At 42.4% G+C, this 22,164-nt stretch overlaps 1 protein-coding gene across 1 annotated transcript in view; it reads right to left on the reverse strand.

The window, feature by feature from the left end:
* The window catches only part of MED13 (mediator complex subunit 13), a 47,900-nt gene extending 28,077 nt beyond the window's left edge, over positions 1–19,823 (reverse strand). The window contains exons 1-3 of the mRNA XM_088535903.1: positions 19,678–19,823; positions 17,480–17,714; positions 9,778–9,946 (exon numbers count right to left, since the gene is read on the reverse strand). Of these exons, the coding sequence (XP_088392029.1) occupies positions 9,778–9,946; positions 17,480–17,714; positions 19,678–19,743 (470 nt within the window). The 5' untranslated portion in view covers positions 19,744–19,823. The remainder of the gene's footprint in view (positions 1–9,777; positions 9,947–17,479; positions 17,715–19,677) is intronic.
* Positions 19,824–22,164: the final 2,341 nt, after the last annotated feature.

The following is a 22,164-nucleotide window of genomic DNA, read 5'->3' on the forward strand; positions in this document are numbered from 1 at the left end:
GAAGCCCAGCAGAGACGAGGCCACGTGTGGCAGTAAGAGCACATGTCCATTGAGCACTCCGTAAACGTGATTTTGCTACGTCTCGTGTAAACACAGCACTGCTGCCCCCGTGAAGGACGGCCATTTGGAGTATGATCGGGAAGAATTCAGATAAACCAAGATAAAGGAAAGCATCAGTCTGATAGCTGCAGTATTTCAACTAGATACAGTGCAAGACCAGACCTAAGCAGCAAGGGAAACTCAAGGTCACCATGCAAAATCCGAAATAATAAATATATAAATACAGGGCAGAGAGGAAAGAGCTCATCTCCCACTCAGCAGGGCAGAAGTTTCAATAAATAAATAATAAAAAGCGAGCAGTCATTGCTGCCACTGACATCATTCAAACAGCTTTGGCACAAAAGCTGCAAGCAGATCCACTCTGATACAATTAATTCTAGCAAATCCAAACATTGCAATTTTTTCACTAAATCTGCTTATTAATTTAAGCATTACACAGCAAAATCATGCACACCACCTTAGGTTTTCCTTTTGGTATTTTCAGAAGTGCAGCGAGGACATTTTATGAGGAACTGAGAATACTCTGCCCCCAATTAGAAACACACAGTAATAACCTGTTGTCCTTAAGCTACCAGAAACAGATTTCCACATGGTGCACAGACAGTGCCTCCCAAAAACACGATAACCTTCCTTAAACTAAAGGTTAACACGAAAGTATTTTGAGGTTAAAAACAGCATTAGGTTTCTTGTTAACTAATCATGCTCAGACACTGTTTCTTCACATTTAATGTCATCATCGTGAGATCACGAAATTTCAGGAAAGATACTAATGCACGTAGAAAACAAAACAAAACAAAGAAAACCACACACAAAATATAGCAGCTAATTAAAAAAAAAAAAAAATCAAAACATACCAAAACTCTTGGCAGCGGAGCAGAAAAAAGAAAGATGGAAGCAGCGCTACATTACTGGAGGCTCCTGTATGCACCATTTTGCAGACTAAGCAGTAAATACGTAGGCTTACTCTTGTTTATTTTTTTAAATTAGCACATTCATATATTTGCCAATTCTTTAGTTTCCAGACCTTCACTGCTAGTACGTGGTGGCAGTGTCACCTCCTTAACCTCAGTTCAGGAAGAATCTTCTCAAACCTTATGGGTATCTATTAATAAAAATCAGCCAAAAAGTGAAAGTTTTTTTTTTTTTATGAAAACAAATCTTTACGAGATTCTTCAGAAATGGTGCTATTTTAAGTATCCTTCAGCCCTCCCTATATTCCACAAAGGTACACTTATATGGACCAGATTTTTGATTTCCTCAGATTTCATCTGCTCCCTCACCTAAATCACAGATGGATGTAGACAGAGCAAATGCAATTTCTACTCCTGCCTTTGCATGGAAAACTGAAGGGAAGGAGGAGAAAACACACTAAAATTTACATATACATGAAGTAGCTACAGCTCCATTAGCAAATCTGAAAATCTCCATGATAGAAAGGTAATTAGGCCTGTATTTTTTCTCCACATTATGGAGCTTTATACCTTCAAAATGCTTCACAAACATTAGCTGCATGAGACCCTTGCTAATCCACACTTCCCTAGATTGCATCCCCCAATCTGCCCCACACCCCAGTTGAAAGGCAAGGAGATGGCACCAGCAGAAGCAACAAGGAAGTCTCCAATTACAACAACACCCTAGAGCACATTTAATAGTAAATTGATAAAGCATCCAGATTTCATAGTTAAATTACAGGGCTTTGTATTCCTGTGTTTTCATAATTACAATCACATTTTTTTTCCTATGTTGTCTTTTCAAGTTACTTTTTTGTTGAACTAAAACCAGCTAGTTGAGTCAGAGAACTGCAAATCCCAACAAAACACAGCTACAGTATTCGCAGACTCACAGAATGGTTGAGCTTGCAAGGGACCCCTAGAGCTCATCCAGTCCAACCTCACTGCTCAAGCAGGGACACCCAGGGCACGGGGCACAGGGTATTCTCATCCCTATCTGCTAGATGGGGAAAATGGACATTGCAGAATTATTTTCCCAGACGTAGTGACTGTCAAACCTCAGGCTGTCCCACTGTCTTTCCGGGGCTTCGGAACACCTTGCTGAGGATCACAAACCCACCGGGTGCAGTTTCACACCACTCATTACCATGCTGCTTTATTGTGGAGTGCCACGAAGCGTCTGCCAAGAACGGGGGACACGCTGGCCAACACCAGGCTGCTCTGGAGTATTTTGACCGAGAATCCGTCTATCATGACTCACTGGCAGCAACCACCGTCAGCAGCAATCGACCTGGCGGCTCCAGGCTGATGCATCATAGTTGCCTAAATAGCAGCGTCTCCAAATAGCTTTTCTTCACTACAAAATTTAGCCAGACTATTTCAGTATGTCTTAAAAAAAATATATCAAAGAGCTTTCTTTTAAAAGGTGACATTTGCTCTCTACAGTTGGTTTGTGAGCTGGAGAACACACTTGCAAGGAAATAGATTCATTCGGAAAGCATAAGTTTAAATAGAAAACAGGAGTCTTAGGATGATGTATGCTCCATGAAACCCTAAAGAAATGTCATATTGAGCCTTAGCAAAGCCAGCACAGAGAGGACAAAACCCAGAAGCGTCAGAGGACACGAGTCTAGAGGAATTATAAGCCTGATCACCCGCCCAGCATCGCTACCCCGTCCTGCGCCCGCGCAAGGTCGCGCCGCACGCGTCGCTCTTCGTTCGCCAGCCCTCGAGGCTTCTCGTCACGGAGAGGAAAGAGCGAAGGCGCCGAGCCCCGCGGGGCTCTCCAAGCTCACGGGGAGCAGCACAAGCAGCTCCCTCGAAACGTCCCGTCTCCCACCTTTGCTTTGCAAGCGCCTGCTCGGAACGGCTCGTCGCGACCCCGTACGTCGGCCGGGAACAGCCGTGACGCTGCAATGCAAAGCTTACTCCGCAGCCGCCTGCCCGCCTACGCCGCTGCAACACAGCTCTTAGGTGGATAAGGCATTTCCCATTGCCTTCACCGTGACACATCCATATTTGAGGAAATCCACAACCTTAATTCAGACTAGGAATAAGAAATTAAATATTTTAGGGACTAGAGTAAACAAAATAAGTGCTATATTAATGCAGCATCAAAAAAAAAAAGCCCCAAAAAATCCAAAAACCTAATTTTTTATTTGGTCTCTCATTTCTTTTTAAAAAAATAAATAAAAGCCAAGGGTGGTTCACAAATTGTTTTAATTATGAAATACTTTGGGTTTTGGGGGTGGTGAGGGATGGATTTGTTGTTTTGTTTTGAGCGTGGGGAGGGAAGACAGGATGGGAGAGACTAGTAGCTAGTTCTCTAGGAAGAAAACGCATGTATTCATTATCCCACAGCACTACTTCCCATGATAAGAGATTCAATCATCATTAATCAATTCACAAACATGCTTTCCTTGCCCTTGGCTACAAGTTTTCCTGTAACATCAGGGCCTATATCAGCCCCTATCACAAGGTCTATGCTTCCTATCAGACGCGATAGCATTAATATCCTTTATGTGAAAACTCAAATCTGAGCACAACTGCACCCATATTTTCTAATACGTTACATATGCTGAATTCTACAGAAATAATAACATCTCAAAATACAAATGCTTCTCTAACTACTGACTACAAGATGGAACAGCAGACATTTTTCTAAGCATCTCTTTCAGTAACTCCCTATGGTCATGAAGGTAAATACAGCAGAAAGCCGATTTTGATGATAACACAAAGCAAAAAACATAGCTAATAGCAAAGCAGGAAAAAAAAAGAAATTTCCAGTTCAAAGCACATCACTAATGACTACTGTCAAAGGCTCTCCAAATATTTTTCACATAGCTAAGGATGTTTTGGTTTTAGCTAGACTTGTAAGTTAAAATATTTGTTTATTCCATAACTAAGTTGCGTATACTAAATCAAGTACAGATGTAATAAATGACCTTTGTTCCAGAATTTAGTAAGTCATATTCACCTCAAAGGCTTCCACATTTTTAAAGACTTCATTGTTAACAGGCTTAGCTTCCCCCATAAAAAAAAAGGGTTTGAAACAAATTAAGGATTTTATTTTTGTATTCTATTGACTAAAAATACAGCATGACTTCTTACCTAGAAAAAAAGGGTTTTTTTAGGCAGTGCAACTGAAACTTTATACAGAGATATATTAACACATATAAATATATAATATTTCCCCAGATACTGCAATTGAAGCAACACTACAAAAAGAGTTGGCTCTGGTTTCTGTATTTCAGAACCTAACGACTAAAAAGTTGCTGTCTTATATTTTAGCACCCTTTAATTATTCAGAATGCAAATCCCAATTATCTGAACTTGAGCTTTCACAATGGAATGTCCATATGCTGTAAAGAATAAAATAACCCAGCATATTTGGAAAACAATAGCATCTAGATGTTATTCCACTTAAACAGTAATGTCAGCTTTCAAGTTCTACCATTCCAAACCAATTACAAAAGCGTTAAGCCAGATATTTGCTTTCAAAGTTGAAAATTAAAATACAGTCTATGTTTTTCTTTTAACAAGATATGAAGCATCTATATGCTCTTGTATTACTGCTCAGTGAACAAAAAGAGCACAGATTCATTTTTGAAAGCCAGAAACCCACAGCGATGCCATTTTTGCATTTTTCCCGATGAACCACCTAGCATTGTAACTTATGCTAAATAAGAGAAAACTGCTTTGTGATGTAAAGTGCTAAATTTGTCTGCTAGTAGTCTCTGTAGCAACCCAATATTCCAAAGAGACAATCATGTGATCAATGCTCTCAGCTCCTGCTGTTTATCCTGCACTGTCCTACTTACAGCAGCTCTCAATTCCAGCTGTCTACAGCACAAGGAAAAACATCACCTGCTCTCCTGCCGGTATGTGATGCCAGAACAGCCTCATTAGAGCTGTTGTAGAGAAAAAAGTTGACATGGCTTGATTTAAAGACTAATATAGGAGGGAATTTACACAGCAAGAGTAGTAGAAGAGACTTAATGGATTATAGAAATATCTCACCAGCATCGAGGAAGAGCCATTTAGTTTCTGCACTTAGGGTTTCAAATTAATTATATAAAGGCAAAACCTGTAGCTACATGTTGTTCTTGTTTAGTTAACTCTCTTAAGGATGAAGAATTTTGAGCCTTAAGACCCAGGAATCTCCTCCCCTTCTGTTCCTTAAAAACAAATAGGTTATGAATATAAACATTTCTGAAGTGGGCAGAAATTCCCGGTCCCACTTGTGGTGGGGGAATCAGCCACACGAAGCCTCGGCCACTTGAGGTTGCAGAGATGTCAACAGCCTTGCACTGAGCTCAGGAATTATATTTGTTGTGGCTGGTTTTACCTCTTCCTCTTGGCAAGAGGAGGCAAAGAAAAAGAAAAAAAAAAAAAAACCTACTTCGAACTATGATAAGCACACCTTCAAAATGAGATATTACATCTGCAAGGGCTTACAAAGGAAAGAAAAAAAAAAAAGGGGGGGCAAATTTATATCTAAAATATTTTTCTTCCCATGAAGTCATATACTTCCTTCTTATACCGGTTAGATAAAATAGTAATTCCACGGAAAAATAAAACAAAGTAAGTTTGGCGTATATCCTCCCGCATCCCGGCTAAGGTTAAACAGCACTACCTGCCAAACTTGCGCAGCAAGTTTTATTTTGTAAGCTGAGATAAGCTTATCATCATTTTCCAAGGTTTTTTTTCTTTCTTTTTTTAAGCAAACATGTCAGACACCAGTTCTGGTTTGCCACCCTGTGCAACTCGTTATATTATTTCCTATTTACAAGCAACCATACAAGGAGTACAGTAGTTCTTAGTATGCTGGGTTTCCAGTTGTGTATTAGATCATCACACTAGGTCGGGATTACTCAATTATTTGCTTATTAATTGCTTTAAAACACACACACACCACTTTGGTATTTTTTTTAATTAACATTTCAGCAGATGTGCTGCATATAAGCACTTTGTGCTTTTATTTTCATTATAATCATCCAATTTGATCTTCATCAAGAAATCATATCTGGAGTATTGTTTAACCTAACAAGTTCCCTAGTTCTATTTACTCTAGGCAAGAGGAAAGGCTGCTCCTTGAACAGTCTAACCAGAAGAGAGACAGACAGATGGATGCAGCAATTCACAATCTCTGTCTTCTATGTTTCAAGCGTGGATTTACGAATTAAAGCATATGCAACCATGCCTGTGAACACGACAACACAACTGCCAGAGGGTGGAAAGGAGAAAAGAAAGAAAGAAAGAAAAAAAAAAAAAAAAAAAGCATTCCTGTTTGTCAAATCTTGTAATTCAATATGCAGTCATTTAAACCACACTGCTGAGATTCGGTAATCCACCTTGCTTTATTTAAGTGATTGAAGAGAGTCACAAAGCTCCGGAGCTCCAAGCTCTGTTACAACTAAGGCCATTAGGAAAACATCCTATTTAGTCTTTTATTCCTCATCTCCCTGCTGACCCCCTCAGCCATTCCCAGGCTCTGGAAATCACCCACATAGGTTTTAACGAAAGAAACTCGGGGCTCTTTGCTACTCCAATCCCTCCTTCCTATCCGCACAGGGAAGTGGGACTGACTCGTCAGGCGTTTCCTCAGGCCTGGCAATCGTGACTTGTTCTAACAGATCCGATTTTGCCAAATTCGGCGGCCTCGCTTTCCTCGGAGCGGGTTTCAGCCTGCGGAGAGGAAAGGAGCAGCCCGGGTACCGGGCCGCTTTGTCACCGTGCCGCGTGTGTGGCTGAGACACGCTCCTAATTTTAAACCAGATTAAACAATAATAATTTCATAGATTGCCGTAAAGGTCACATAAATATTACTAAATAATGAACACCTTAAACCACATAATTTCTACCTACTTGATCATTTACTCACGTGCCACAGCAGCACCAATTTACAAACATTAAGGACTTTATTCTTAAAAATAGAACATGCTACACAATGATGAAAAAGGATTTTTAAAATAGATCCTTCTACAGGCAGAAGAGAGACATAGCAACAGAAAGGAAGGCACAGTTGCCTGCGGATGTGTCATCTCAGCCAACCACCTACCAGAAATCACACCCTTATGTCACGGATCTCCCGCCTGCCGCATCCCATGCGGAGGGAGCAATTACAGCAGGGCACGGAGCGGCAGGAAGAGACTCAGCTCCTGGAGCAGAAAAGCACTACACGACCCATGCCTATGGTCGGGATGCCAGATAACAGAAAGGCTCACATACCATGGAAATATATTTTCAAATAAAACACAGAAAAATAAGCTGGGATAAGCTCCGAGCAAAAGGACTAACTCTACCTGTGTGCTGGTCAAAGGGAAAGGAGGTGAGAGAGTGGGACTAAGACCCTGTACATTGATCAACTATAACCCCAGGATGTGCATGGAAGAAACTACTTCCAGGATCAACAGTATTTTCCACTCGGCATCTAAAAGCTTTACAATGAATTTTGACAGCAAACCCAACCAGCCTTATCTAAAGCTGCTGTCCTAATACCAGAAAATAAATCTACATAGTCACTAGCCAAGGCCCAAAGTACAGGACAACAGTAGATGTACATCTTACCCAGTAAAAAAAAAAAAAAAAAACAGTAAAAAATAATAATAATAAATTATATAGGCTTGTGAATTTTATATTAAGAGTTTCTGAATGCTAGTGCAAAAAGTAGTCCCAAAAGAACAAAATGTAAGCAGTGACGGGCATGGAAGTTGGTACCAAAGACATCAATGACCAGGTGTAACTTGTAGCAAGGTCACATTCACGCAGGGGCATGAGCAAGCGTGGCTTCCTTTCCCGAGAACGTGCACTTTTCTCCTGTACTTTCCCACCACCCAATAAATTTTACAAGAAGCAAAGGAACAAAAACATACCAGCATACCCCAAAACTATCATAAGGTAACTTTTCCTTCCCCAAGGATGAGGCATACATTTAACCAACACAATGCACTATAGACAAATACATACATACATATACATATACGTATATATATATGTATATACACACACACACACCCCTTCCTCAGCAGAAGCAGTATTCTCTGCATCAGATGCGACACCCGTCACATTCATCAGAGGCCCCTTCTGCACAGGAGAAGCACCACTTTTCCCAAAAACAAAGAAAAAAAGGGACACACACACACACCCCTCTCTAACAGAGGGGGCAAACAGAACACTTCTTCTGAAGACTATTCTTCCTACACCAAAAACTACATGGCATGTTTAAGATTAGCATCATGAATATTACAACTCCTACTTGAAAGATGGAGAAAACTCCAAAGACAAACACACAACTTCAAAACCTTTTGATTGTTATGATCCAATTTCTGTAAAACGTGCACAATTGTATTTTTACACAGATCTGTCTCATCATTCTACAAATTTCCCACTAAATGAAGTCTACTTAGGCTGTGTGCTTCCTTCAGATCTTATTTTCATCAAGCAGGCTGACCTTCTGGCCTTCTTAAAAAAATTACAGAGTCTCTAAATTAAACAAATACTGCTATTATATTTTAAAAAGCTTGCAGCAGCTTTTCCAGCTGCTGCAAAGGAGGTTTGCAAAATTACTGCGAGAGATGCCATAACTAATGCCAGCTTCAAACAGCTATTTGGAAAACCAGTTTCCCAAATGAGATGAGCCAAATTGTGCCAAGAAAATATTGGCCGAATCAGTTAAAAGTAAACTCCTTAGTATTGATTTATAGCACTGATTGCCAATAGACAGAAGAAATAGATGGACAAGAGCACCCCAGAGAGGAGACATTTGCCCTGACTAGGGTGGAAAAAGAGATGCCCAGAAATAAAGGATAAGTTTATACATAAATTAAAAGCAGCAGTTCACAGCTACTAATACAAACACATACAAACATTTGCTTCTGCTCCTTTTTACTCCAAAACAGCTCTAATTCTCTTTCAAGTCTAAATTTATTGCAGAAGATGCCAACAAAGGCCAACTCCACACCCAAACAGCAAAGCCACTGATCTCAAAATTTCCTGCATGCAAGATTTTAACACACACAGCAAAACACCCACACACAGGAGGGAGGGGGAGAAGTAAAAAAATAGAGGGGAAAAAATCCACCCTCTAAGCTTTAAATTACTTCAGATTTTAAAAGCTGATTTGGGAACAGCGATTAAACTTGTTCCAGCTAACCCAGTTTTTACTCATTTTGTTAATTATCACTAGGCAACATAGACCATGTCAAACACGTTAGAACCATGAGAAGTCCTTCCACTCCAGAACAAAAAATCTCTCCTCCTTCTCAATATGGGGGCCATACGCACAGCCTTCCTCCTGACCAGCAGCTGGCATTACAAACCATCTTCCCAAAGTCTCCCGTAAGATGCAATTTGCCCAGACCACACCTGCTCCCTGTAAAGTGCTCCCTCAATCCTGCTTGCTCAAAGCATGAGTTTTTTAGTAGTGCTGCCAAACCAGAATTAGTCTCGGCCATTATATGGCTAGGTCTGTATCAGGTATTGTGGACAGTTACCCTTGTCTTTCTTGAAGACCTAGATTCTTCTCAGCATCTCTCAGCCTACATATGAGGGAGCACTACTACAGAAGACACCTCCTATTGCTTTCAATATCACTTCCTCTCTCCACGAGGAAGTTTTGAACAACTCCAGAAAGGCAGAAAAACAAGGAAGATCAAAGATTGAGGATCCCAAACAAACCATAAGCAGAGTGCACTTAATTAGATGCTTCTTCTAGCATAACGCTTCAGTAAACTCTACAGCTTATTTAAAAAGACAAAATACCTACCTTTTGTTTATAGGTTTTTCATCTTTCTCATAAGGCTTCACAAACCATTTCCCGATGCGTACAAAATTCCGATTCATTAAGCACCTCTCCAAAAGGTTATGAACGGCTTTGAAAAGTAGAGTGCGACATTCATAAGAAAGTCCATTCTCCCAAACACCATCTTCTTCTTCTACAAAGCAAAGGAAAAAATAGGATGGAACTCAATATTTTCATTTCATGTACTAGACATATTACAACATCCTTTCTTCTCCCATGAGCTGAAAACATTCATAGCATAACTTGTAACCAAATAATAATAACAATCCTTTAACACCCTGAAAAGATAGTTCACAATTATGCTTAAAAATAATTTGCCCAAGGCCAGATTTTTCATTCATCTACATTTTAACTACCACTAACCAAGGAGACTCGAGCACAGTTGATTAACTGACCCTTAATGTTTATCAGTTTGTTGATGAGGAAGAAAAAAAAGCCTGGTTCTACCCCAGAAGACTTGTACAATTATATATTATATGTATAATCAAAACAAAAAATAAAGATGTTAAAGCAGGCTAGTCCTACTTTCTGATTAACCATAGAGTAAAAGAGGAAAGCAGCAAATCAAAACCAGTCATGGAATTCATCTTGCACAAACCAAGTTAACATGACAAACTGGAGAGCAAGACTCCTAACAAGAAGCTGCAATCTCTTCAATCATCCTGGCTCAAATAAATGTTTGAAATGTTTGAAAGTAGTTTACTGCCCCTAGGAATATACATACTGGTCCGGAGAATTTCAAAGACAACTATGTTACACGAGAGAAAAAATGAGGGGCACTACAGTTCATGTAACTTCTCACAGTACGTATATATGTTGCTGGAAATGAGTCTCAAGATCTTGTCCTCAAGTTACTGAGGATCAGCTCTTATCTTTATGCCTTCAACTCCCTGGAATACTGTGCTTTACATATCCTTAAGCATCCGCCATTGGACACCTTGGACTAACCTAGTAGAGTTGCACTGTCTTTGCTTTTATACTCCAGGCAGCAGCGGACACTAAAAGACTGTCTGACACAGATAAGGAGGCATATTTTTACTTCAGTCTCTGGATAGTCACAGAATAATTTAGGCTGGAAGGGACCTCTGGAGGTCATCTGCTCCAGCCTCCGCTCAAAGTTCAAGCAAGTTGCTCATATCTCAAACCCACTGCCCCTCATGCCCTGCACACATCCAAGGAGAGGTTTGTGTTCACATTTAATTCCACGGAACTGCTCTCGGAATAGAGATCTGTCTGTTCACCTCTCCTTCACAAAGGATTTTGGTTCAAACAGCTTTCCACTGGTTTGCTCAATGGTCAGAAAACCTCAGTAATGCAGCCAAGTCCTTGCATTTTAAATCCTCCTTTGAAATAAGTCCCTTCACCTTTATCTGGAAGCCACTTAGAAGCTTAAAAGGTTGCAATAGTATTAACTAAAGTCTCAATATCCTTAAATTAGAGAGCATGCAGAAAACCAGACACGAGTTTTATTTAGAAAAAGAACAAAACAAAAAACTCTGTAGATTGTTACCAAAAGAAAGCCATTTCAAGACACTATTGCAACCAGAACAGGGGCCCTATCTGTAGTTTACTATACTGCACGTAAGTACAATACATGTTTTCACTTCAGGTCAGTACTACGAGCTAAAGAAAATTACTCTTTATCCCAGTATCATTCTCCAACGGAAAAAAAGAAGAGTAAACAGACCTGTCCCATAATTTAGAAGTGAAGAGATGCACGTCACTATAGACAAATAGTTACTCAAGATCATTTTCTGGTAAAGGCATGACAACACAAGGAACTGTATTCCCCAAATAAGGGATTTGCATCACTATTTCAGCATGGAAGTGCAGCTATTACTTGCTGAGTTGGGGGGTTGCTTTTTGGTTGTTTATATTCTTTTTAATCATGCAGCTACAAAATAATACAGTAACCTGCTAAAGAAACATCGTACAAGAAACTTGTAACAAAAAGCAACAAAGGTTCAAAGTCAAAGGGCATAAAAGGTCTGTGCCAAGAGGACACATTTTTCCCGAGCGCAGATTTGTGGACATACACAAATGAGCAATCCTCTGCTACGGGTGGCTTTGCTGCTCAGCACATACTGCTCAACTGGTGGCAAACAAGCAGTTCAATAGAGCAAACATTAACTACAAAGCTTAATGATATTGGACTTTAACTGCACTATAAACTCCACACTATTTCAAAGGTTAAATAGTTGGTTTCTCGATGACTCTTGTAATTTAAAATATTGTCCCAAGAACATCCACAGCATCAATTACATATTACAAGAGGAAATAGAGTTATTTCCAGTCTTTATGCCTGATTTTGTTTTGGGATATTAGCGTATCAACGGAGAGAAAGATGCTGAAGTCACAGCTATACAGAAGTGTAATTCAGGGCTGGTGCTTTGATGGTCAGAGTGCGGACACCAAGGAGAGGCTTCCGCTTCCTGAAGGCTCTTCCAAGAGCTAGGTACCCCATTCAACATTAACAGTTAAGCTGATGACAAGGTTACCAACAAAATTCACATGCAGGAACTCACCAGAAAGCTGTTCCAGCTGTAAATTAAGAGAGTTTGGAGAGCTCTTCAGAATTACGAGCATTTTACGTGGGAAAGTGGAAGGTATTAGAAGGAATTTACAATTAAAACCTCTAATATTTAAAAAGGCAGCATGCTATAAACATGCCTACTGATCAGCAAGAATGCCTGGTATCCAGGATAAGACCACCTGCTTAAACCAAAGTGACTCTTACTGTAGAAAAGGAAGGTTAAATGAGATGAAAGCTAGAGATTCTCTCATTTCAGAACGTTATTCAAATTCATGCAAATAGTAGAAATAAATAAGACTTCAAAAGGTCCCAGAGCACTATCTAGTCCTTCTCCCCTTCTTGACTGGGAGGTGGAAGGAGCAAATTATGACATCTGCTCACATGCCCCATCTACCTTTTTATTTTGCTCAAATTATTTTCTCTCAACATAAAAAAAAAACACCCTCCTACTTAATAGAAATTGTACGAAGCATACTATTAAAAGAGAAAGAAGAGGAAGAGGTACTTCTGTCTTCAAAGATTTCATAATCTGAATAATCCTAAATGTTCACTCTGATGGTGATAAGAGAACAAAAATGTTTCTTACATATTTTAAGGTGTTAAAGCATGATTTTACTTCACATGAGTACTCTGGCAAATTGGACATTACAAATATTCTCACTAGTTCTTTTAGCTGTCCAAACCACTCTATTCTTTCATACACTTCTATCATATATATATATACACACACACAATATTATATAAATGTGTGTCAGACACACATACACACACATCTCATGCCAGTAAAACGGATTTTGTTCTACCCCTCTTTAGACCAAATACTAAATGATGAGTTTTCCTTAAGTGAAGCTAAAAAAGTATAAAGAAATAAGGATTTTTTTGGAAGCAGTGAGGAGGAAAATGTAAATTCTATACTACAAAAACGTCAGTTTTTCCTCAGTTAACTCCTCCTTGATATCACACCATCTAAAATTAATGAAACTATTTTAGAATGCTAATTTGTTTTCATTACTCTGTCCTACTTTGCATTCCTCATACAACTCACCTGAAACAACAGAGTGCACTTCACTTATGCCCCTTTCCCTTTAACAGGTGCTCTTAGGAAAGCGCAGTGCAAGAGAAGTTTGGAAGCATGATCTGAACGCCAAGGTCCTGCAGTTTTGCCAAAGTCTGCATTACATTTTTGTAAGTGCGTAACTATGCTTGCTTTTATATATACATAAGCAAGATAATCAGTATCCTCCAGCATTTGTTAGCTTTCTTTTTTTTTATGGGAGCTTTAACAAGTAGTTAACAAGTAACAAATGTTCATAGTGCTTTTTTATGTCTGTAGGAACACAGGTATCTGCCAGAAAAAATGGGCATTGGGTGCAATTAAAAAATAAAAAATATTTATTTATATTAATTATTTATTATTATTGGAGTTAAATGGCCTTAGGAAGTAAACAGTGTTAAAGGAAAACAAAATCCAGGCAAATTTTCAAGTTAACTGTGGTCTACTTGCAACTAGCTAGCTTTATATGAACCCTTCCCACGTTAACAGCTTTACATTCTAGTTTCTATCGTATTAGGAGGAATGAAACCCCTAATGCTGACAACAGCGCGAATCAACAGAGTCAGGTTTGATTGGAGACAAGGATATAACCTATGGAGAATTATCCAACCATCTCTGCTGCCATGGCTGTTGCCATTTTTACCATCCAGGATCAATAGATAAGCACGAGCATACAGACCTTCCTCCTTAAATTCTTGCTACAGGCCCAGCATGAGAACTGAGATTGTTCAGCAAACAAGAATGATTACTTTTATATATGACAGGTACATGAAAACTGCTTAATTTTTAAAGTAAACTAAAAAGAGTTAATAGACAGCAGAAGAAAAAACCCACATCTTAAACCTCACCGTTTAAAAGATGCAATTTGAAGGTCAAAGGCATACGGGAGCATTCCCCTATCCAAGCATTAATCAAATTGTAACCATTTCCGTCAGATTACCTCTTGTGCATAATTCATACCTAACTGTTATCACATTTCAAACTACCCAGGGCCGATTAAAAAATATATAGAGACAGACAGAGAGAGCGGTAACCACTTTAAAACACAGGAGAAGCTCTCTAATAAAACTGCTGTTGACTAGACTGGCGAGAGACCACTGCGTTCGGAAACATGAAGAGATGTCCTACTTTAAGCTTTGAGTTGCAGGAATTGCTATAATCAAGCCTCACTGTCACAACACAAACATAACCTTTGAGGTTGCTGGGGGATAAAAAAACATTTTTATAGGTTCTGTCTGCCTCTAGCTATGTTAGGAGAGAAACAGACTTACACTTTTTTTCATATTATATACAATAAATAGTTTTCTAGGGAAGGACAAAAAAATCCACGATTGAGTGAAGTCAATATTACTGATCAATGAGCACCTCCAAACAAGTCTCCTTTTGACATGGCCCCAGGCAACAACAAGCCCTGGCCATCAGCAAGGTAGTTATCCAAGGCTCGATATGAGAATTCAGACATAGCCAGTAGCAGACATTTAGAAGCATCTCTAGGGCAAAGAATGAACTTATAGAGTGCACAGGGTGAAGATAGAACTATATACAGACTTTTTTTTCCGCCCCCCCAACTTTAATCTGATATGCATAGATGCACACCCACAAAACTATTCCCTTTTGGAGTGATCTTGGAAATGGGCTCCATAGGGGATAAAGACATTCTCGAAGGCTGCCATATTTCAAATCCCTCAGGGCTGATGACCAAGATCTCTTCCAGGCAAGGAGTGCCCATTATTCCCTCAAACTACAACTTACAGTTAATCAAAAACTGTCAGAATATTAACCTCACCTCAACAGGCATGTTTCATACAAAAAAAAAGCCAGAATCAAATACTGCCCAGACATATTTTTAACTGCAACCCTTTCAAATTCCCCTTTCCTTGTCACTAGGCAATAAGTGACATATGAGCAGCAGACTTTTATTAGCCCCCTGTTCCTCCTCTACCTCCCCACCCAGTTCTTTGGGACATCTCTTCTTCTACCTAGCAAAAAAGTTGCACATGAGGCAGCACCTTAACTGTCAGCAGCAAATAGTTTCCAGTCAATTTTGCAGGTAACAAGCCTCTGCCAGGAAGTAATTTGTCTTTCCTATTGAAAACGTAACAAGCAATATCGGAAGAACAGGGCAACATGAATTACTAGGAGAAATTGTTCACCAATGAAAAAAATCCGCTGTGTCTATGACAAAGGTCAGATAATACTGCTTGGGTTCGGCCATAATTCCTCCTTATATGAGGTTCATGTTAACATTTTGTGTAACAGCAAAGAAAGAGAGTGCAGGTGCAGGCACTCCTCAGCCACGTCCTCCACAAGCTAGCTGATTAATATCTTTATCAGCCTTTGCTCATATAAAACCAAGCAGACTAATACACTCTAAAAGACAATAATAATTAAAAAAGAAAAAAAAAATGCTTGCTCAAATCAAGAGGTCAAATATGTCTCCACAGACAAGGTAACAGTCTCCCGAGTAGTAAAATGTGGAGAAACGTCTAATGACAAGGCGGATGCAGAATAACCTCTTGACTGAAATGCAGACATCCACTCTGAACAAAGAAAATACCCAGAACAATTGCAAATACATGGCTGGAAAAGAAAAAAAAAAAAAAAAAAAAGAATCTTCTATCTCTCCCTTTATAAAAATGTTGGTAAGTACCCAGGAAGATTCCTGCTTATCTATTTACACAAAAGCACAAATCTGTAAAAGCATAAATATAGGCTTATCTGAAAGGTCAGCTACAAAATACCAGTATTTTCATCATTTTTATCTGCTAGTAATTTAATACAAGGTGCCTTTAGACTCAAAAGGTAAAGGAAGTTGCTTCATCAAATAATTCTGATGGCCCACAAGAAATGCAGTCTCCAGATGACTTATTATGTGTTTTATGTCCTATGTAAAAAGCACAACATTCTTACCTCACTCAAAGCCCACCAATCAACCACATACAACATTTACATAAATACTTGTACACAAGTGTTTGTCTTTGCTTAGGGCAGGCCCAGGCCAAAAATAGCATTTAGTGTAAGTTACCTCTCAGCCATACAAAGGATGGTCCCTGCAGGTCAAGACTTAGGTTATTCATAGGGCAAAATAAGGAAGCTGCAAATGCACTACAGCATTAAGCAACCTACGCTATAAGTGACATTTAAGATGTGAAGTTTCCGTTTCCAGGATGGACAACAATACCAGCAGCAGTCCAAACTTTAAAGTCAATTACCACAATAAGAAGTGTCATTTTAGTACTTCAGTTCTTTTCAAGATCACATAATAATGGAGTTTTTCATACAAGATACTGTAATTTATTTGAAATTGACTCCTGAGCAGCATTTCAAAGGTACATTTGTGCTTTGGCCTACAGAGAGCATTAACAAATTCTGGTTACTAGGTCACCAAACCCAGGTCAGTTTTACACTTCGGTAGTCTGAACACTCTCTATCAATCAGAAATAAGAGTAGCGAGATGCGATTTAGTTCTTGTTTGTATCAGTGTTGTCTCACCAACAGTCTTACAGAAACAGTTTAAAAGTTAACTTCATTACCTTACTGACAAGCAACTTAGCTTGCCAACCTATCTATTAAAAAGAAAAAAAAAAATCTCTGCCAGGAATTAAGATCAAAAAATGAACTTCTTCAAAAACGAATTTCGTATGTGAACTTGGAAATGCTAATTGCCAAACAAAAGGGATCTTATGAGAACATATTTATGACATCAGATCCCCTCACTTCTGAATCAGAGGCAAAGCTCAGGGCACATCTTTTCCAAGAAACTGTCAGAATTCTTGGGATTACTTGGTTCTTCTGAAGAAACACAGTAAATAAGCAAGGGGTACAAAATTGTTCTGAATAGCTGGCAGCCAAATACCACCTAAATTCAGATACCAACTGTTTGATGAGCACACTACCATAGTAATTTGGCTTTTCTGAAAGCCTTATCCACTGTCACCATAAATACAAAGTTGTAAACTTGCAGCAATAAATCCAGGCAATAGTCCACCTAGTACAGATTTTGTAAAGACTGGCAGGGGACAGCCCTGAGTAACAGTATCTTTCATGAAACAACACAAGGTTATTTTAATTAATCCTACCTGAAAGATCATGATGAATAAGATCAGCAAAGTTGGGGTCATCACCCCACCAGAATATCCACAGCTCCCTGCGCCCAGGCCTCTGGTCTCGCCGCCAAACACCAAGTACATCGGCCTTCAGACAGCGGCTGAAGCTGCTCAAAATTGGGTCCTCTTCCGTGACCGGAAAGAGAATCGGGGCAGACGTTGGACCCTGCCATACGTATCGCTTCCATTTAATCCCGGTTAGATCAGCCTAAGGGGAGGAAAACAACAGATATCAGACATTTGGCGGAGGGAACACAGAAAAAAAAACAAAATTCAGAAGTAGTTCCAAGCATCTCCAAAGGGAGCTGGAAAAGGCCAGCTTTTTGTCTTCCATTCCCACCCAAAACACCCTGCTATGACACAGATGATGACACAGAAAGAAGAGGGTGGGAGGAAGAGGGAAATGTTATTCCAACAAAACCTAACCGAAAGTCCACTTACAAGATAAACTGGAAATAAACAGGCAGCCTGTTTTACAATCTCTGAATTTCAAACTGCAGTAAAGTAAGAATTGTTAGTTTTCTCTGCAGCATTAAGACTACAGAGCAAAGTGAGGCTTTATTTAAAAAACAAGTGACATTAGTGTAATTATTTCCTGACTTTATCTGTAGAGTTTACTAAACATTCACCTTAGCAAAGATCTCCACGCTTTATGTTTATACATACACTAGCTTTTAAATTAAATATTTCTCCTAAGAAATGGATAATACAGTAAATCTAGCTTAAGCATACATTCTTCCAATAATCTACTATTTCGGAAAACTTCACAAATTTCTTCATTTTTAGGTATTCTGTTTCTCACACAGAAAGCACTTATTTTGCCCCAAGTTCTCATGCTTTTCATTTTCCACACCACATTTTAAGGATTTAAATCCTGAAATTACACATCTGATTTAAATCCATGCTGGTTAGGATGCACCAACCCCCTATTCCAAGGCAAAGATCCATGTAACTTTATAAAGTAGAAGAGTTACAAGGGATTACATCCAAGAGGAAGGGGAAATTCCTAGATTATCTAGAAAGCAACACTGTACCAAGTTTTAAGGCTACCAAAGTTTTTTCCACTTGAGAACAAGCCATGGAAGCCCTTGGGAAGCTCTGCCCACGGGACCCCTGCAAGCAGGGAGGGAGGGTCCCTGGCACTTGCTGACAAGTGATTTTTTCTTTCTAATGTGACAACACACAAGATTACTGCAACATTTAAACCTAACATGGCAGCCTTCCTACCTTAAGGAAGGAGCAATTTAGATGAAAGGCAGGGAGTTTGCAACAGTTGATACTTTAGAAAGACTTTAAGATTTAAAAATATACTACTAGTAGGGAGCTGCAGGCCTGATGCCGTCTGAAGGCACGTTCAGGCTGCCCAGATCCCCCCCCCTTCCAAAAATACCAGCACAGCAGCTTGGCACGGGTTTTGACTTGTAACTATCTCTAGAATAATAAATACCAGGCAGTCATCTAATATTAACTAATTTGCCTGGGAGGGCAGATGAAACAGGTCAGCACAATCGCCAGAAATTGCATCACGGTCCAGTTAAATCAAATTGGGAACTGCCCAAAAAAAAAAAAAAAAAAAAAGAAAGAAAGAAAAAAAAATCAAGAATTTAAACAATTTTATACTCAGCTTAAAAAAAAAAAAGAAAAAAAGAGGAGGAAAAAAAAGACTGATTACAAAATGGTGCACACCAAAACAGGAGATACCAGTGCTTCATAGACAGCACATCACTCAAAGCAGATCTCCCTAATAATGTTAATAATAATGGGATACAAGCGATGAAAGGGGCCTTTGCGGGAGTGCAAAAGGCTCCGGCTCTGTGCGGGATGTCAGGAGAAGTTGGCCACAGGAGAGGGATGTGGGGCCGTCGGGGAAGCAGCAGGAGATCCCCTTACCTCCTGCTGGAAATATCACGTTTGCTGGCAGAGATAAGGTTAAAGAGAAAGCATGGCGGGGGGGATATAAAAATAAAAAGTTGCAGGCGAGGAGGCAGCAGGAAATAGCGAGCTGCGAGGGGGGATATGGGGAGAAAAGTGGGGGAAAAGGGGTCTGGCTCCAGGCAGGGCCTACACGCTGCGAGGGCTCATCCAAGGGAAGCTCTGCTAAAAATGGCTGCTTCGCTGCCGCTGCCCCTTCCTCCCGTCCCTCCTCCTCCTCCTCCCGGCGCGGCGCTCACCAGGCAGAAGAGGTTGGAGTGACAATCCTCCAGGCTGGCCCCGTTCGGCACCAGGCAGGAACTCATCCTCACAGCGGCGACGCGCGCGCCATTATCCCGCAGCCTCCGCCGAGAAATAAAGACACAGACAGAGGGACGGACACGGCCCGGGGGGGGGGGGGACGGGGGAAGGGGCGGGGGGGACACGGCAAATAACAACACACTTAAATACGGGATCCACGGAGGGACGCGCAGGCGGCGGGGGAATAACCCGGGAGGAGAGTGATATAAAGCGGAGGTTTAAAAAATAAAAATTAAAAAAATGTGTGTTTTTTTTTCAATAGAGAAACTCGGGAGGGTTTCTCTTCTTCTAGATATTAAGCAAGGCGGGGGGGGGGGGGGGGGGGGTTAAAGCCGCCGTGGAAAGGGGGAGGCGGGAAGTAATCCAGCGGCAGGAGATTAGGATCAAAATCCTCCCCGTTCCTCTTGTCTTCTGGGCCGCGCAAGGAGCGGCGTGAGGCGAGGGGGCAGCTGCTCCAACGAGAGGCCGAAAAAACACCCGGGGAAGAAAAAAAAAAAAAAATCAAGCCCAAAGGGCCGGGGAGGAAAAACCAGTTGACATCCCGCCTTCCTCTCAGATGCCGAGCAGGAGAAGTAGGGAAATAAATAATCCGATGAGGGTGGTGGCGGAGGAAGGAGGGGGGCAGTTAATCCAGCGGCCTCCCTCCTCTTCCTCCCGTGCCTTTAGTCATCGGGGAGACAGGGCCGAAGCGCGCAGGGAGGCGGGGGGAAGCGCGACCCGGGCTCGTTTCGCCCGGGGCCGAGGGAAAAAATTGAAAATAAAATTATTATAATAATAATTTTTAAAAATCAGATTCTTCTCCTCTGCGCTGAATATATTCCAAATAAATTAATTTTTAAAATCGTGGGGGAAAGAAAAAAAAAACTTCAGGGCTAGAAGCAAGTCTGAAGAATTCGTCAAGGCAGGAGGTTTCCTGGGGTGCAGTTTTGCCCCCACTGATAAAAAAACATCTGCGGGGGCAGGGGAGCGGGGGGGAAGCTTTTCCTGGAGAGAGAAAAGGCCGCAAGAAAAAGTCTCCCGGGGCAGCCCGGCCGGGGGATTAAATCCCCCCGCGGAAACAAGCGCCCCTCCCCAGAAAGAAACACTCCTCGCCGAGAGGGTGAGACCAAAAATATCCTCCGCTGGGTTAAAAAAAAAAAAAAAAAGAGAGAGAGAGGGGAAAAAAAATCCTTCCGTGGGGAAAGAAGGGAGGGGAAGAAGAAGGGGGAGGAAGAAGGAAATTGTGGGTGACCCTCGAAGTCTCTCCGGGGAAGGATGGAGGCGCCTGGCCGAGCCCCGCGTTTTTCGTGGTGGGGGGAGAAGCAGGAGGCGGCGGGGGGCAAAATCCTTCGCTCGGCTCCGTCTTCGGGGGCCGGGGGGGCTCGTGTCGCTGCCCCGCTCGGCGCTGTCCTCGGCGGGGCGGGTCTCTTCGGGGGCGCCCGGGCCCGGCAGGAGGAGGAGGCGACCGGGTGGAGGGGGGGGGGCCGCGCCAGCCCCCCTGGAGAGCCTCAAGGTTGGGAGGGGGAAACCAGCCCAGCTGCGAGGCTTTAAAAATAGTTAAAAATAAGCATTATTTTTTTAAAAAATGGAGGAAAATGTGAAAAAAAATCAAGTCTTCGGCCCGGAGGTGTCTTCGGCGGCGGGGAGAGGGCGGCGGGCCCGGCCCCGCCGCTGCCCCGGTGCGGGCTCTGCGCGAGGGCCGCGGCGAGGCCCCGCTGCGACGGCGCCGCGGGGGCGCTGGGCGGAGGGGCCCCCTCGGGAGGGCGAGCGGGCGGCGACCGAGCCCCGGGCCGGAAGGGCCGCGGGGGAAGGGGTGGGTTGGAGCCCCCGCGGATCCTGGCCCCGCCGCCGAGACGGAGCGGGCGGGTGGGACACGACGCGGCGGCGGCCGCTGCTGCTGCTGCTGCTGCGGCGGAGTCGGTGCCCCGGAGCCCCCGCCGGCGGCTCTCGTCCTCCTCGCTCTCCCTCAGCGGTGCCTCTGTCGGCGGCTGCCCGGCCGCGGCATCGTGCTCGGCCCCTCAGCGCGGCTCCCCCATGTCGCGTCGCGGCCGCCGCGGGCGGGGGGAGGAGGGAAGGCGGAGGGGGAGGGGGCCGCTTCTTCTCCCGTTTAATTCCGAGCCCCTTTTTCTTTAATGGCGGCCACAGGGACGAGAGCCGGGGCCCCCCTGCCGCGCTCCCATTGGCCGTCGCGCCGTCACGTGGGGCCCGCCCCGCCATGGCCGCCGTCGCTGCCGGCGGCCGTCGCGGCGCCGCCTCCCGGCCGGCGGCGGCGCTAGAGAGCGCGGCGCGTTGCTCGTTGGGACGGCGCCATCTAGCGGCCGCGCCGCGGCGGCGGCCGCCCCGGGGACCGTGGGTTCGAGACCCGCCTTCGTCCCCGGGCCCCGCGCTCACCCGGCGGCGCCGGGCCCGGGGCGGCTGCGCTATCCCGGGACAAAGTGCGAACAGCG

Source organism: Tinamus guttatus, unplaced genomic scaffold (assembly GCF_059628265.1).
Source record: "Tinamus guttatus ecotype Peru unplaced genomic scaffold, ASM5962826v1 Tinamus_guttatus_pri_ptg000043l, whole genome shotgun sequence".
Lineage (NCBI taxonomy): Eukaryota > Metazoa > Chordata > Aves > Tinamiformes > Tinamidae > Tinamus > Tinamus guttatus.